At 33.8% G+C, this 15647-nt stretch overlaps 1 protein-coding gene across 8 annotated transcripts in view; it reads left to right on the top strand.

Annotated features, from left to right (window-relative positions):
• Positions 1-15647, top strand: part of LOC130890853 (adenylate cyclase type 2-like) — a 103217-nt gene that overhangs the window by 63637 nt on the left and 23933 nt on the right. For all 8 annotated transcript variants that reach the window (XM_057795237.1, XM_057795231.1, XM_057795235.1 and 5 more), the window contains exons 5-7: positions 574-783; positions 5114-5241; positions 7862-8020. In XM_057795237.1, coding sequence (XP_057651220.1) covers positions 574-783; positions 5114-5241; positions 7862-8020 — 497 coding nt within the window. The remainder of the gene's footprint in view (positions 1-573; positions 784-5113; positions 5242-7861; positions 8021-15647) is intronic.

Here is a 15647-nt window from a genome sequence, read left to right as displayed (position 1 = left end):
ATAAGACAGCTGTCGGAAACGTATCCGAACTCGACCTAAAGATGTCAGCACTTATCAATTTAACTGAGTAAATATTGTTAAACTATATAGTGTGTATTTACCTCAACATTTTTCATGTAAACACGCCTTTAGTTATATTCACATTTTACAGTTTACTCGTGAACTTACGTTTGTAGTAGTCCAAAAAAATTTGACATTTGACAATGCGGTTGTAATCTTGTCAGTCGTACAATTACGTAATGAGTTTAATTGTGCCTTAAATACTTTAAAAAATATTCAATGGCAGCTCATACTTCAATTATACGATTAACAAACGAAAACTAAGCGTTCAAAATGACCGAAATTTCAAAATATAGAAATATATGTCTCATCTCTCTCATTTTGAAGGGAACTCTTTGAGATTTGTGGTGTCTGCAGAATGCCGTATTTTGCCTACGACATATATAAAATACCTAGTTGACACCTCAATCAAATTTCATTTGTCTCTGATGTACAGTGACGTACGATAATCTGTTTTAAAACTAATAATCATTTTGGCGAACACGGTTTGTAATAACTTTTATTGGTTTGCAGGTCAAACGCAGTATAATGTTGAAAATGGCCGACGCTTGCCAGGAACAATCGAATCGGAGTTTCCACGAGATGTATGTGCAACGTCACAATAACGTCTCTATATTGTATGCGGACATTGTAAACTTCACTCCTTTGTCGGAACAATTGTCCGCCTCCGATTTGGTCAAAACACTCAACGAACTCTTCGGTAGATTCGATCAAATAGCTCATGTGAGTTTGGTTGAAAGCTTTTATTATATAAGTACATTCTTGTTTAAGAACGAACAAAAAGAAACTAAGAAAGGTTCGAATCGAGTACGAGGCGAGAGAAATAACTAAAATAAATAAAATACAGTTTGTAAATTTACTAACTACTATAAAAGTTTACACAAAAACGTTTAGAATATGGTAAATCGGTTGGTTAGGTTAGGTTAGGTTAGGTTAGGTTAGGTTAGGTTAGGTTAGGTAGTTAATACTTAATCTTTCTTCATACATTGTATGGATGTATTCGTTGAATTCTCATTTGAAACTGGAAGCTTTCGAGAGTCTCTCTCTATTATTCTATAAGGGGCGTACCATATATTGGTTAATATAGTCCTTAATAATTTGTTTTGGAAACGCTGTAGGATCTCTAGATTTCAATTACTTGCTAAACCCCATAGCTGGATGCCATAGGTCCATATAGGTTTTAATATGGTTTTGTATATAAGAAGCTTGATTTCGGATGATAATTTGTTGCAATTTGAGTTTTCTCTTGGTAAATATATTACATCATTCGATAATTCATGTGACTAACGCACAGATGGCGTGAGAAAGCTTTTTTTGTACAGTGAGTACCGCTTTTACTCACAGTCGATCAAAAATAACAACGTTGATGATTAGGAGCAGTGTTTGGTCATATTTACACGTAATAAATCAAATTTTTTTGGTCGGTATGTGGCAATGGATGAAACATGGATCCATCACTTCACTCCGGAATCATAACGATCATCATCTGAGTGGACTGCAACCGGTGAATCACGTCCAAAGACACAACAGTCAGCTGGGAAGGTTATGGTTTCAGTATTTTGACTAAATCGAGAAAAAAGGGCCCTAAATATCGAAGAAAAAATCACGGTTTCATCAAAACAATGCACCGATTCTCAAGTCGATAGTTAAATTGAAGAATTACACTTCGGATTGCTTCCTCATCCGCCGTATAGTCCAGATCTGTTCCCCAGTGACTACTGGCTATTCGCTGATCTCAAAAAAATTCTCACCGGTAAGATTCAGCTAAAATGAAGAAGCAATTGCTGAAATTGAAGCCTATTTTGAGGCAAAAGACAAATCCTTCTACAAGCGCGGTCCCGAGAAGTTAGGGAAAAGAGTTGAAATGATTGTATTGCTCTTGAAGGATATTACCTTAATTTTGTCTCATTCGCTTCTACTTTCCATCTTTGTAACCTTTTTTTTATTGAGATTATCTAATAAATTTGATGATGCTTCTTGATGATTAATAAATTGTATCCTGGTGTATCAAAATGAACTATTTCTTATATATTTGATAGTCCAAGATAATGGGTCCTTAGATTATTGAACTATAACAACCTGATACAAATACTAACCCTATTTATAACAGCACAACCATAAAAATCGAACTTTTTTTACAAATATTAATACGTGAAATTGCTAATAACTATAACTTTTAACCATGTATCAGACTCAACCCACGACAATCAAAAGATTTGTTAGAAAGAACCCCAAATAAACTCAAATTCACGTGTGACATTGAAATGTTTCAACCAAACCGATTGATCTATAATGCATCTTTAGAATATCAAACTTTGCGTACACCCCCTGTTTATTTTCATCATCGTTATTAAATCTTTAACCCCTTAACTCGCCCTTCAATTTCGCGGAAAAAATAGTCGGATGGGGTCATATCAGGACTATGTGGTGGGTGTACAGTCTCTGTGAAGCCAAATTCGTGCACAGTAACCTTGGAAATGGAGAATTGACATGAAGCAACCGCAACTTGTTTTTTTAATCCACTCCATGGAATCTTTTTTGGATGTAGGATCACAGAAAAGGACCAAAGTTTGTTTTCTGGAGTAGTCAGAAACATAAGTCACTGTAAACGGCTTCCATTCTGTTCCATTTTTGGACACAACTTGACTAATGATACTTCATAGGTTGAAAATTTTTTGGGATATTGATAATGTCATAGCTGGGCACCCCGCCACTGAGTAGCAGACTTTTTTTTTTTCGAATATCGTGTCTAATCGATTCGCAGCTGACCCGCAAACGAATATTTCAACTTGACTCGGCTTCAGATTTGGTATGATTTATTTTTAGTCGAAAATGTTGTTTATTTACTCCTCAGAGACTTGGTTAATGGATACCACTTACAGACATACTCACATTTCAATGTTGAACTTGTCATAATATTTACTTTCAGTAAAAGTTCGCTTACAACTATCATTCAAGAACAATCGATTATTGTTTTCCATAAAGGTTTCTTGAGAGACGCGTAAAAAAGAAGAAGAAATAAACCGCCGAAAAAAAAACTTATGGAAAGAAAAAGAAGAAAAAACTAGCGGGTATATATTCGTGGATAAAAAAGAAGAATCGATAGTATCATCAATATGTTTTACACGATTAATGTAATTTCTAAAGCTCCCTTGCAAATTTGTAAGAACAAAAACTCTTTTCTATTCATACAGAGGGTAATAATAGGGTGGTCCTTTTTGTTATACTCTCGTTTAGATTTTATAAATATTTCATAAGTTTCGCTTGAGAGATTTCCATCAATAAAATGGCCTCTTTCCCTTTGCGAGCGATCGTTTGGAAATTTCGTGTTCATTTCATTTGAGCGACGATAATTTCAGACCGATTCAGTGTGAAATAGGAATTCGGGATAAATTATCCAAAGTACATTATCAAACACACTTAATGGGAATATGAAACATTTGGCGTTAACGATACCTCTATGAAAATATTGTTCAATCTACAAGGATCGCCCTGTATTTCATAGAAGAACTATTAAATATTATTATTATAAAGTGTGCTATGGAAATTTTAGCGCGCTACACAAATGTCTAATCTTCTTTTTTGGTAAAAAAGTATCTCTAACGTTGAAACTTTCATCAACGTTTTTCTTTTAAACTAAAACGAAAAAAACGCATTTTCAATTAAATCGTCTGTATTAAAACCTTGCAAAAATTTATTTTCTATCGCCTAGCGGGAATTAAAGCTTTGTTTTTATTGGTACTGCGTTCGTCGTGATGCTCTTTTAAGCGATCGAATCCCATTTATGTAACGAGAAGATATACACCGCTTGACCCAATTTACGATCAATTAAACCAGTATTTGAATTTTATTCACGATATATAGCGATCCCTGCAAATGAATAAACTACAACGATTAAGTGGGAAACATTGTTGCCATGTGTATCGTGGTAGAATTCTTGAAAAAGCTAAATTTAAACACCAATAAACGCTTTTTTTCACTGAGTTATGTTTATTTTTAGGAATGAGAGAGTAATAAAATTATGGAGCAATCGTAATCTACAGGTTTCTTCTATTAGAAAGATGAAAATTCTTCCTTTATATGTGCCCAAACCAGTTCAAACGGGTTTACTTCTTAGACGTTTAATCATTGATTTTTTCAAAATATCTTGACAGACACTTTGCGGGGTTTGTTTAGATTATCCCAGTTTTTACTCACTAGCTTAATAAAATTATTATAAAAAAGTATTGAATCATTAATTATATCCTTATGTATTATATTCGGACTCTTAAGTATGTCCTTTTTCAAAACCTATTTCAAATTATTACTATTCACACTACTCTCTTAGGTGCATTTCAAACGAAAAATCTATCAATATATATAAATGTATTGTGCTGTTCATTACTCTCGCTAAAACTCGATTTGACATTTGACAACCAACTGTATGTAGATCGATGAATCTTAAGTTGTGTCACAAATTAAATTTCTGAACGCAACCATAATATCTGACATTTGACAACCAACTGTATGTAGATTGATGAACCTCAAGTTGCGGTACAAATTAAATTTCTGAACGAATAATATTTGACATTTGACAACCAGCTAATATGTCGATCGATTACAGACTGTATCACAACTGTGTATGTCGGCCAGTATTAAATTGAAACCTTTTATTTATTTTGAGTTTATTTTATACAAAAGTTTTGATCTTTCATTTATCGATTGGAGCAGTAAGAAATTTGCCGGGTTAGCTAATTAGTTGTAAAAATTATTAAATTCTCAATGTTATATATACAGAAGAACTGTATGATGTATAGTATCTAATTGTTTCTTCTTGTGCCACAAAATTTTTGTTAACTGCCCAACCAACACTCACAATTACACTGTCTGACGCGCGTTTGGAAACGCGTATCGAAACAGGCGTCAGAAAGTGTAATCGTGAGTGTTGGTGTAGTAAACAGTGTGTTCGGTGCAACTTGTCGTGTAATTTGTGACGTCAGAAAACAGATTTGTTTGTATAAAAGGAAAGTATAAAGATCGATGATCTTATGACAATAGATTTGTTTTGTTGTAGGAGAATCAATGCATGAGAATCAAAATTCTAGGGGATTGTTATTATTGCGTTTCCGGACTGCCGGTTTCGAGACCCAACCACGCCTACAATTGTGTAAATATGGGATTACAAATGATAGAAGCAATAAGGTAAATATCACTCTTTTTAACAGTTTACCATAACTTTACTCCGCCGTCTTATATTTACCGATTATACATAAAGTCTTATCAAGTAGCAAAGGCTTCCATATATTGATACCATTCTAAAATGTTCAAAGTTCATTTAGAAGTCAATTATCAGACGAAATCACGTCGAAACTGCATGCGAACTTATTATAGCAACTTTCATGATATTAAGATAATATTTATATTTAGTAAATTTTGTTTTCAACCTATTTTTAGTTATAAAAAGTCAAAGAAGTAGTATTTTCAATATTTTGTTTCATTTTGTTTGTTTTCGGCACATATAATATTTTATAAGTTTAAAAACCAAAAATTTCAAAACGTTTTTGTTTGAAAAAAATCAAAATCATATTATTAATCGTATTATTACTATTATTAACCTAACCTAATCCCACGCAACATTTCAAAACAAGTATGAAGTTTGAAGCAAAGAAATTCTAAACTAACCTAACCTAACCTCACGCAAAGTTTCATAACAAGTATGAAGTTTGAAGCAAAGAAATTCTAAACTAACCTAACCTAACCTCACGCAACGTTACAAAGAAAACATAAAGGGAATTCTAAGTTTGAAGAAAGAGAATCCTAATCTACGCTACTTAACGAAAAAAGCTTGAAGCTTGAAAAGATGGGATACTAACCTAATCTAAATTAACCTAATAATAATCCTACAACATTTTCAATAATTTGTAAAAATTGTTAAAATTATTATATTCAATTTTTTTAATTGTTCATTATTGTATGTACTTTCCGAAAAAAACTTCTTCGAAAAAAATCCAGGGCATCCAGGAATATATGGTTTTCGTGTTATTTATTGGCCAGAAAATGAATTATTTACGAAATTACAATATACAAGTAATATAATGTACAATTATTAGATGTATCTTTTTTATTAGTAAGTCGTTCGAAATAATAATAGTGAAAATTTTGAATTTCTTCAATTTTCAAAGATCGCCCTGTTTTTTATCACGTGATTAGAAAGATTATTAAGTCATCCTTGGTTAAATATTATTTTTGTATAGTGTGCCATGGAAAATTTAGCGCGTTATACAAATGTCTCTTCTTTTTTTTTCGCTAAAAGAAGTATCTCTATCTTTGGAACCTACATCAACGTTTTTCTTTTAGAAAAAAATGAAAAAAAGCGCATGTACAATTGAATCATCTCATCATCAATATCTAAATTCTTGTAGTAGAGCTTTTTTATTATACAATTATGTCAGCAAAAGTACTTATATATCAATATATCGATATCAAACATTTCTGAAGGTCATTTAGAAGTCAATTGTCAGACGAATAACATCGATGTTGCATTTGAACTTATAGCAACTTTCATGAGATTAAGATAAAAGAAATAGACATACCTACTTAGATATTTATTTGAAAAACAAAAAAGTCCATAAATTTTCTAATTAACTTCGAAAATATGAGTTGTTCATCTTATCAGAATTTCCATGTACAAGTAATAAAAATGTAATCATTTGTGCCTTATTATGAGAGTCTGTCGTTCAAAATAATAATAGCAAATCCCACGAACTTCAATATACAAGGTTCATCCCATTATTTATAAATTTAAAATTATTATTACGTGTGTTATTCATAAAGATGTGAAAACATCTATTATGTATACAGGAACGGAATGGGTCGAAACGTCAATATTTTTACCTGTTTTAACAACTAATTTCCAAAAAAAAGACGATTTATCAACAAAATCATATAAAAAACTCTAAGAAACAATAAATTTATTAGTTAAAATACCCCAAACTATTCTTTCACAATATAAATCACGTCTTCTTTTTTACAATTCCGAATAAAAGTTTACGAGCCTGCATTTAAATGGTGGCAAGTTACATTCACCGTAATCAGTGTTTCTACGCTAAATTGAGTTAAAACTTTACCGAACATTCACGACAATCCTTGTTAGTGCTATTTTTTCAAAAGTTAAGCTAATTATAGTAAAAGTTTAATAAAAAAATTGCAAAATCGAAAGCGATTAATAAAATAAGTAATGAACAAGTTCATCCTTGAATATACCTATTTCTATACTTAGAGTAATGCTGGTTGCCAGCCATAGTTATATAAGGGGATTTATAGATAAATATCAATATTTTACAAAGAAAATCATGAGGATAATATGTGAAGATTCAAACCGAAGTACTTTAATAAAATATCGCTATCTTCTAAAATACAGGATGTTTTGAACAAAAAACGAAGCCCCATATCTAAATAACTATAAATAGAAACGTACATTATGTAATGCTGGTTGCCTAGATTTCCGTGCAAAGCTAATTGCCTATAATTTGTTAATACAGAAGGTGTGCTTGAAATAAATTGAATTATTGTAATAAAAATAAATTAAAAACGTATTATCACTATTAATCAATCTTCTACAAAGTACTGCCACGTATCTCAACGTTTGTAAGCATTTACACGATTAAGAAGTTGTTGGTCTATTTTTTAGATTACTTTCTTCCCACATCGCTGACCTTGACCTTCACCATTTTTTTGTTTTTAAACAAATCAAATCTGGACGAACTTCATACGTTCAAAGTCACAATTATTGCAATAGAATTTTCGTGTAAATTATTTTCAGGTTTGTACGTGAAGCGACAGGTTTCAACGTCGACATGCGAATCGGAATTCACACAGGGAACGTATTGTGTGGCGTCCTGGGTCTACGGAAATGGCAGTTCGACGTCTGGAGCGACGACGTTACCTTGGCTAACCACATGGAATCGGGGGGGATCGCGGGGTGAGTATACATATACAAACATCAAGTAAAGTAGTTACTACAAAGATAATTTATGAATTTAAAGATAATATGAGCAACAAAACTGATAATATAATAGTTTTGAAACTTGGAAGCTTTTGAGAATGAAGATACGAAGGATAGTTAGGAAGTAGTGAACGTTTCTGTCTGTTTTGATAACGACGAGGAAATGGACACACATACGTCACTGTCTAATTTTAATTGTTTGGTGACTTAGAATCCTAGTTTCTGAATAACCCTCGTAGAAATACCAGACAAGTCATTGAAGTTCATCCTTCCGTTATTTCAGTATGAAAATTGAAATTTCGCAAATTCAAAATCGATGTACAATCAACTTATATAAGAAAAAATGAAAATAGATATAATTTCGTTTACATACAAATCAGTTCGTTCAATTTGTCTTGTTGAGCTGAACGTAATGACGTTTCGCAGAAAATGATTCATCTAAAGTTGATATAGTTTAAAAAATGCCAGAATTTAAATAATTTCAAAGTAACAGAATACGAAAAAAATGAGGTTATATTATTAAGTAAATAAAGTAAAATTTTCGTTAATCATATTCTGAAACGTGATATTTAAATATAAATTTCTTCTTTGTTATTTACTAAGTACACCAGATGTGAATCATCTCTGGTACGATTCGATATTATATTTGACTGATAACTCGTATAATCGCTTAATCACTTGAAGTAATATTCAACAATTTTTATAATAAAATGATCCAACTATAAACTACTAAAATTAATGAAGGTAACTAAAATGATATTGAAATATTGATTAATGGCTGCACTCTTGGCGATCTAGACCACACTGACATGGCGATCAAATCGAATAATCGAAGAATCGATTCCTCGGACAATGAATCGATATTTCATTATTGAAAATCGACATTCTATTGTTGCAAGTTGAAGGATTAATTATTCATAAACCCTGTACCAACATACTACGACTATTTATTTGAAACTGACTGAACTGCGTTTACACAATGCATTTATATACCTAAATGAAATTCTACAAAATTCTAGAAAAAAGAAACAAAAGAAAATAGATAGATAGACTTTCCTAAAAATTATTTAGAAGAAAACGATGTGTGCGGACGATTTATTACTTCGGGCTAACACAAAAGGAGAGCTACAAAACGGAATACAGAATTGGAGTAATAAAATGAAACAATACGGAGTGCAGATAAACTTACAGAAGACAGATAATGAGAATATCAGACCAATCAGAAGAAATACGAAGATAAATTGAAAAATTCTTAGCCTACTATAGAACCAAACAAAATTTCAATGTCAAAATATTTTATTACTCAACATATTCTCCTCTTAATTGGATACATTTATTATAGAGAACCTGCAACGTCTCTAGACCTTTCAAAAAAATTGTTTCTTCTTGCTCTGCAAACCAAACCTCTACAGCTCGTTGGAAGAAAATTTACGACCTTTTAAACCTTCTTCTCAGTTGAGGGAAGAGATGATAGTCGGACGGAGCGAAATCTGGTGAATAAGGGGGGTGTTCTAGTAATTCAAAACCTAGTTTTTGCACGGCAACATGAGAGTTGTATGCAGGGGCGTTGTCCGCGTCTTTTGTCGTTAATTTTTTTCCTTTAGAGTGGTCAGTAGTCGAATAGTAATCTCCAGTTATTGTTCTACCCTTATCCAAAAAATCAATCACGATTACTTCATGGCAATCCCAAAAAACTGAAGCAAGAACTTTCCCAGCAGATTTTTGGACACGAAACTTCTTAGGTCTTGGAAAACCAGATTGTCGCCATTCCACCGATTGTTGCTTTGTTTCTGGATCGTAGAACTGTACCCAAGTCTCAAATTTTGGAAATACAAATACAGAAAAGAGAATAGGTAGACTCAGAAAGAAATGGAATACAGAAATAGCAAATAACCTGGAAAAGAGAGGACTAAAAGGAAGCAAATGATGGTTCTCTCACAATAAGAAAACCAAAAACCAAATAATGCGAAAGTTATGAGGAATATGGAAGAACTCCTACTACGAATCACAGATCTGATTTTACAAGCAACCAGATATTACTTCTGCTTGAGTTTACAATACCAATTTAAATTGTTGGTGTTTTATGAATTGATTTATGTCATAGTTCACGAATTCCGAGTTGCTTGACCTAACCTTCAAAGTCCCCTAACGAACGACAATATTTATCGAGATGAAATGTACGTTTGATTACAGATCATCATTCACAAGGTATAATTCGACAGCCAGTTAATTTCCCTTACTCCAAAGGACATTTACATACACAGACACGGGAAACACTAAATATCTGAATTCGGAATATATATGAACAGATCGATACCAATTTACACCTCAACACTTGAATTTAATGAAGCAGCATTTAATTTCAATTCGATACAGACGATGTTGGATTAACTGCTTATAGTATTGGAATTACGTTCGAAGTTATTTAATTTTGGTGCCAATAAAAAAATATTGTAATAAATCCAAGAAGATTCTCGTCGAAGTGAAAGTATCGATAGGAAAATCGAGAATATATTCCGTCTCAAATTCACTTTGTTCATTAAATAATCATAAGAAAAGAAAGCCTTGATTTTGTATTATATGGTTTTAATCCAATTTTCAGCAAGCGCTTTGATACCTTGGTGAAATCATGCTTTGGGCTTGGATGCAAAAAATTGCCACACTGCATTTTCAACATCTAGATGTGGTAATAGTTCAAACCACCAAGCTCCTCGATCTTATTCCGCGTAACTTTTGCAGTATGTGGTTTAGCATTGTCTTGTTGTATTTGCAACTAACACTAAACGTTTCGTTCTTACCTAATGATTTTAAATGACGATGTACGGTATCTTCAGAAGGTCCAAGAGAGTCGATTGCACGGCGAGTGCTGGTACTTGGCTGGTTTGTGTAAAAATTTATTTTCCCAGTCACCATTATTCTATACTATCCCCTCGTTTTTTGGTTCTAGAAAATTTCCTCTCTTTAACCCCGCAGGAAAAAATTCATCGGTGTTAAATCGGGCGTGTGTGGAGGCCAACTTCAGTCACCTTTCTTGGAGATCAATTTCCCAGTTAAAATTTCACAAATTCGTAGCACATTTTTTTTTATTATGGGTCTGATCAATCCGATCTCCAGTTTATTCAGTGTGTGTGTTTCTTATCACACATTTTTTATTATTTATTAATACAAAAAGTAACCATGTCTGATGCGTATCTTCGAGTTCAAAGTCTTTGAATAGCAAAAAAAACTAACTGAATTATTAAAGGGCAAAGATTAAATAATTTAAGTGTGAACATCAGCTCTGTGACTGAGGTTAACGATAGTGGTACAGACTTGTGTAATGTACAAGCGTTTAATACTTTTATTTAACTAATTAACTGATATTATTATGTTGTTAATTACAGTAAGAGTAAGATTAAATATAGAAATTTATGTTTGCTTATTCTGAAAATCAAAAAAATCATATTGAATAAAAAATTAATATAGATAAAGAAGAAAAAGTTATGTAATGAATAAGTCTTGGTATTTAACCTTGGCTCGGTCCTGGCATTTTAGTATGGCCCAGTCTTGGCGACCAAGCTTGGTCCATCTTTATCACTCCAGAGTTTTACCAAGACCGGGCAAAACCTGTCCCAAAGTTCTACATAGTTGGGCCAAGCCTGAGCCAAGATTGAGAGCCAGGCTTGGCCCAGAGTTCTACATAGTTGGGCCAAGCCTGAGCCAAGCTTGTAAGCTAGGCTTGGCCCAGAGTTCTACATGGTTGGGCCAAGCTTGTAAGCCAGGCTTGGCCCAGAGTTCTACATAGTTGGGCCAAACCTGAGCCAAGCTTGTAAGCCAGGCTTGGCCCAGAGTTCTACATGGTTGGGCCAAGCCTGAGCCAAGCTTGTAAGCTAGGCTTGGCCCAGAGTTCTACATGGTTGGGCCAAGCTTGTAAGCCAGGCTTGGCCCAGAGTTCTACATAGTTGGGCCAAGCCTGAGCCAAGCTTGTAAGCCAGGCTTGGCCCAGAGTTCTACATGGTTGGGCCAAGCCTGAGTCAAGCTTGTGCCCTTGGAACTTTCCTCTATGGGTGATGCCAATGCCAAATGAAGATCCAAAATTTCTTCAGATCTATTTCATGGGCAATAGTGAACAACTCGAATAAAATTTTGCACTAACATGACCAGTAGAACTTCATAAGTGGATCGGTTCGACAATTTTTTTAAATTTTTATAATATACTTCGTAGCGTAGCTTCCGGAATTTTACGGAAATACCGAGACGAAACTTGACCTAGTCTGTGCTCATAACCTCACAAAATTAAAACATTAAACTAAGTTAACAGTTTGCGGACTCTTGATTCAATTCTAATTTAAATTTACTGTTAATTCACTGCATTAACTATAAGTACCATTTCAGTATATTTCAACTGGTAATTTACAGTGAAACTTGATTAAGTTAATTAAATGAGAAACCTCTATTATTGAGAGTTGCAATGAGGTCCCGTCTCTTTTACATTAAATTACCTCTGTAAATTTTTTTTGAACCTTGTTAAATGAGATCAGAATTCTCAGACTTTTTCGATGTTTACATCTATAATTCTGTAGCTCAATTACCTCTATAAGTGACACAAATTAATCAGGTTTTAACACATTTTGACATGTTTGTTTACGTACATTTCGCGTCGTCTTTCGCGCATGTTTTGATTGTCAGTACTGTCTCAGCTTTTGACTTAAGAACAAGTGTACAAAACGTCCATTATTAGTATTTGAATAATTACAACTTTTATCAGATTATGATTGTGGAAAGTCACGCGATGAACTGTGTAGAATTATTAATAACAACGAAAAAAATTCGGTATCGGTGTATTGATGGAAAAGGAACACTCAAACTCAAAAAGTTCATAAGTGCCTCTGTACATGGATAAAGCAAGTACGGAATAATAACATTCCAATGATTAAAGAGAAAGTTCAGGAATTTGTAAGTAAGCTTCATATTGATAATTTTTCTGGTAGCAATTGGTGGTTGGAGGGATTTAAGAAAAGAAACGATATCGCATTAAAAAATGTTTGTAGCGAGAGCAATTCCGTGGACAATAACGAATGTAATGAGTGGATTAAAAACCTTCCATCTACAAGTGTCTACCGGATAAACCATTTACGTTCAAAGGTCAGCCTTGCCATGGTGGTAAATTAAGTAAAGAGTCACGGTACTTTTTTTGTTGTGTTTAGATTAATGAGGTGCAGGGGGGAACCTTCAAAAGGTACTCACTTGGACGGACCTTCTACCTGCCAGGCGAGTTAGTGGGATTCTTACCGCACTAAACCTTCCCTAACACCTCTAACCCTGCTCCTGGAACGGTGGTTTCCCGGCGGCACTCTTTGTAAATACTACTTCGCCGGGGCGTTCTTATATGATGTTACTGTTACTCTTCGTACGTGGTGCGGAGGTCCTTGATGATGGTCTCCGCGTACTCCGCTACCTTGTTCCATGCTGTTTAGCTCTTTAGCATGTGCTCCACTATATTTTCTGGACTGATGGTGTGGTCCAGGTACCTCTCTAGTTCCTCCATGAGTCACTGTACTTGTAAGTGCGAATATGTCTGGTACTGAAAAACCGCCACTTGTTTTAAATGGAAAATCCAAGAGCTCAAGATGCTTCAAGGGTATTAAAACGTTGATATGAAGGGCCAAAAACGAAAAATCATTACTATCAACAACTTTAAGGTTTATTTCAGTAAAGGAAGTTGTTCAGAATGCTCTTAAATCTATAGAAGAGGATAAAAGCCCAGAGATAAACATCCTCCAGGCCATGAGATTCGCAAGGAAAGTTTGATTTTCTGTTAGCACAACCACAATTAGTCGTTGGATTCAAAGTGACCAATGTATCTGAACCTGAGAGCCTACAAGAGGAGCTGGAGATCTGTGCAACGTTTCCAGAATGGGATAGAATATTTACCACATGTAGGAATGATTTTAATGAGCAGCAGGCGACTTTTAAGGATTTCGTTTCTATGGATGATAAGGGGTACACATTTGGAGCTCAATAATGATGACACAGTTACTATGTATTCTTCTTTGGACACAAAAGAAGAAGACAGTGAAAATTTCGAAGCGTGATGCAATGGAAGCTTTAGAAACTTTACACAAGTATTTCGAAATGTCCAATATTGATAATTCCAGCATTTTTGATAAAATTTAATCTTACGAGAAACTAGCAATCAAGTACAAATAAACATAACCTATTAATTTCGACGCAATACATTATGTATGTACATTCATACATACATTTATTAACATTTTCACCTCTAAAAATGAAATAACGGCCCATTTCGGCCTCTGTAAATGAGACAACTATAATTTTAAACCTGCTTAATTGGAAAACTGGATTATTGGAAACCCTCAATAATTTGTACATATGTCTTGGTCCCTTAGGATCCCAATTAACCAGGTTTCACTGTAATTTGTTCTAATTTCGATTGCATAAACCAAGCTTTATAGTGACCACATTAGTATTAAAAATCTTTCGTGTTTAAGCAATACATATTATAGTAAATAAGATTTTTTGATGGCGTCTCAATTCTTTTTTCAGATAAACCTCTTTTTTTCCTTTCCAGTATCCTCCTACAATACCAAAAACGAATTTTCTGTCTTATGAGTTTTTCATTGTACGTAGACTTTTTTTTTTTTTGCTTTTCCGGTACTACTTCTTGAGCTATGGATTTTTTTCTCGGAGGTTTTGATTGTTATACTTTACGACAAGTCTGGGCGGTAAATGCGGCTCATTCTATCGAATTCATGTATTGAGGATTCCCGCTTTTTAGTACTTCCAAAGTCGACATTAATAAGATGTAACCCGTCAGACTTGTACTCGAATGGGCCAAGCAGAACCGATATCCATCAACGCAATATTGAGACTTTTATTTTTACCTCTTAATATGGAATTGCGGCACATTTCATTCAAAATTTGAGGCTTCTATGTCTACTACAAGTGCCTTAAAGTTTTGATAATCGGTCAGTCATTGAGTGACAAAATTTGACTAGTTATAATTCTTAAGCTACTGGCTCAAATTGAATGAAATTTGAAATATATCGTGTTTATACTACGCTTGCTTGGTTACTAAGAGGTATAAAGAGGTTCAAAAATGGCCTGAACTGGATAATAATAAGCAGTAAGTACTGGTACGAAACGAATCCACGTTGGAACCAGGCCGTTCTTAGTAGCCCACCCGGTACTTTTTATTAGAGTAGTAGTTCGGATTTTCACTTATTATTAACTTAAACAAGTTATGAACCAATTAGCGAAACATATCCATGAACATATTTTCTTCTAAAAAGTTATTTTCTAAAAATTTCGGACGTATGCCAATTGAAACACGACAAAATTTGCGTTGGAATAATTTCAGTACCTTGTACGTAATAAAACGATACAATCAAGCTCCCACTCTAAACGACTGGATTAATTGCTAGTTAAATTTAATCAAGAGTTACCTTTGATACCTAAATTAACCTTGATGGTTGGAACGTCAACTATAATGCAAGGGAATTAGAGCATGTTTGGACGTCCTCACCATGTGTTTTCGATAGAATCACGTAAATGGGCTTCGGAACAGCCTATTTGATCTTGTTTTATTGACAGTCCATACGTT

The sequence above is a fragment of the Diorhabda carinulata genome, chromosome 2, assembly GCF_026250575.1.
Source record: "Diorhabda carinulata isolate Delta chromosome 2, icDioCari1.1, whole genome shotgun sequence".
Lineage (NCBI taxonomy): Eukaryota > Metazoa > Arthropoda > Insecta > Coleoptera > Chrysomelidae > Diorhabda > Diorhabda carinulata.
Note: the sequence above shows the minus strand (reverse complement) of the source record. Positions and strands in the feature narration are given on the sequence as shown.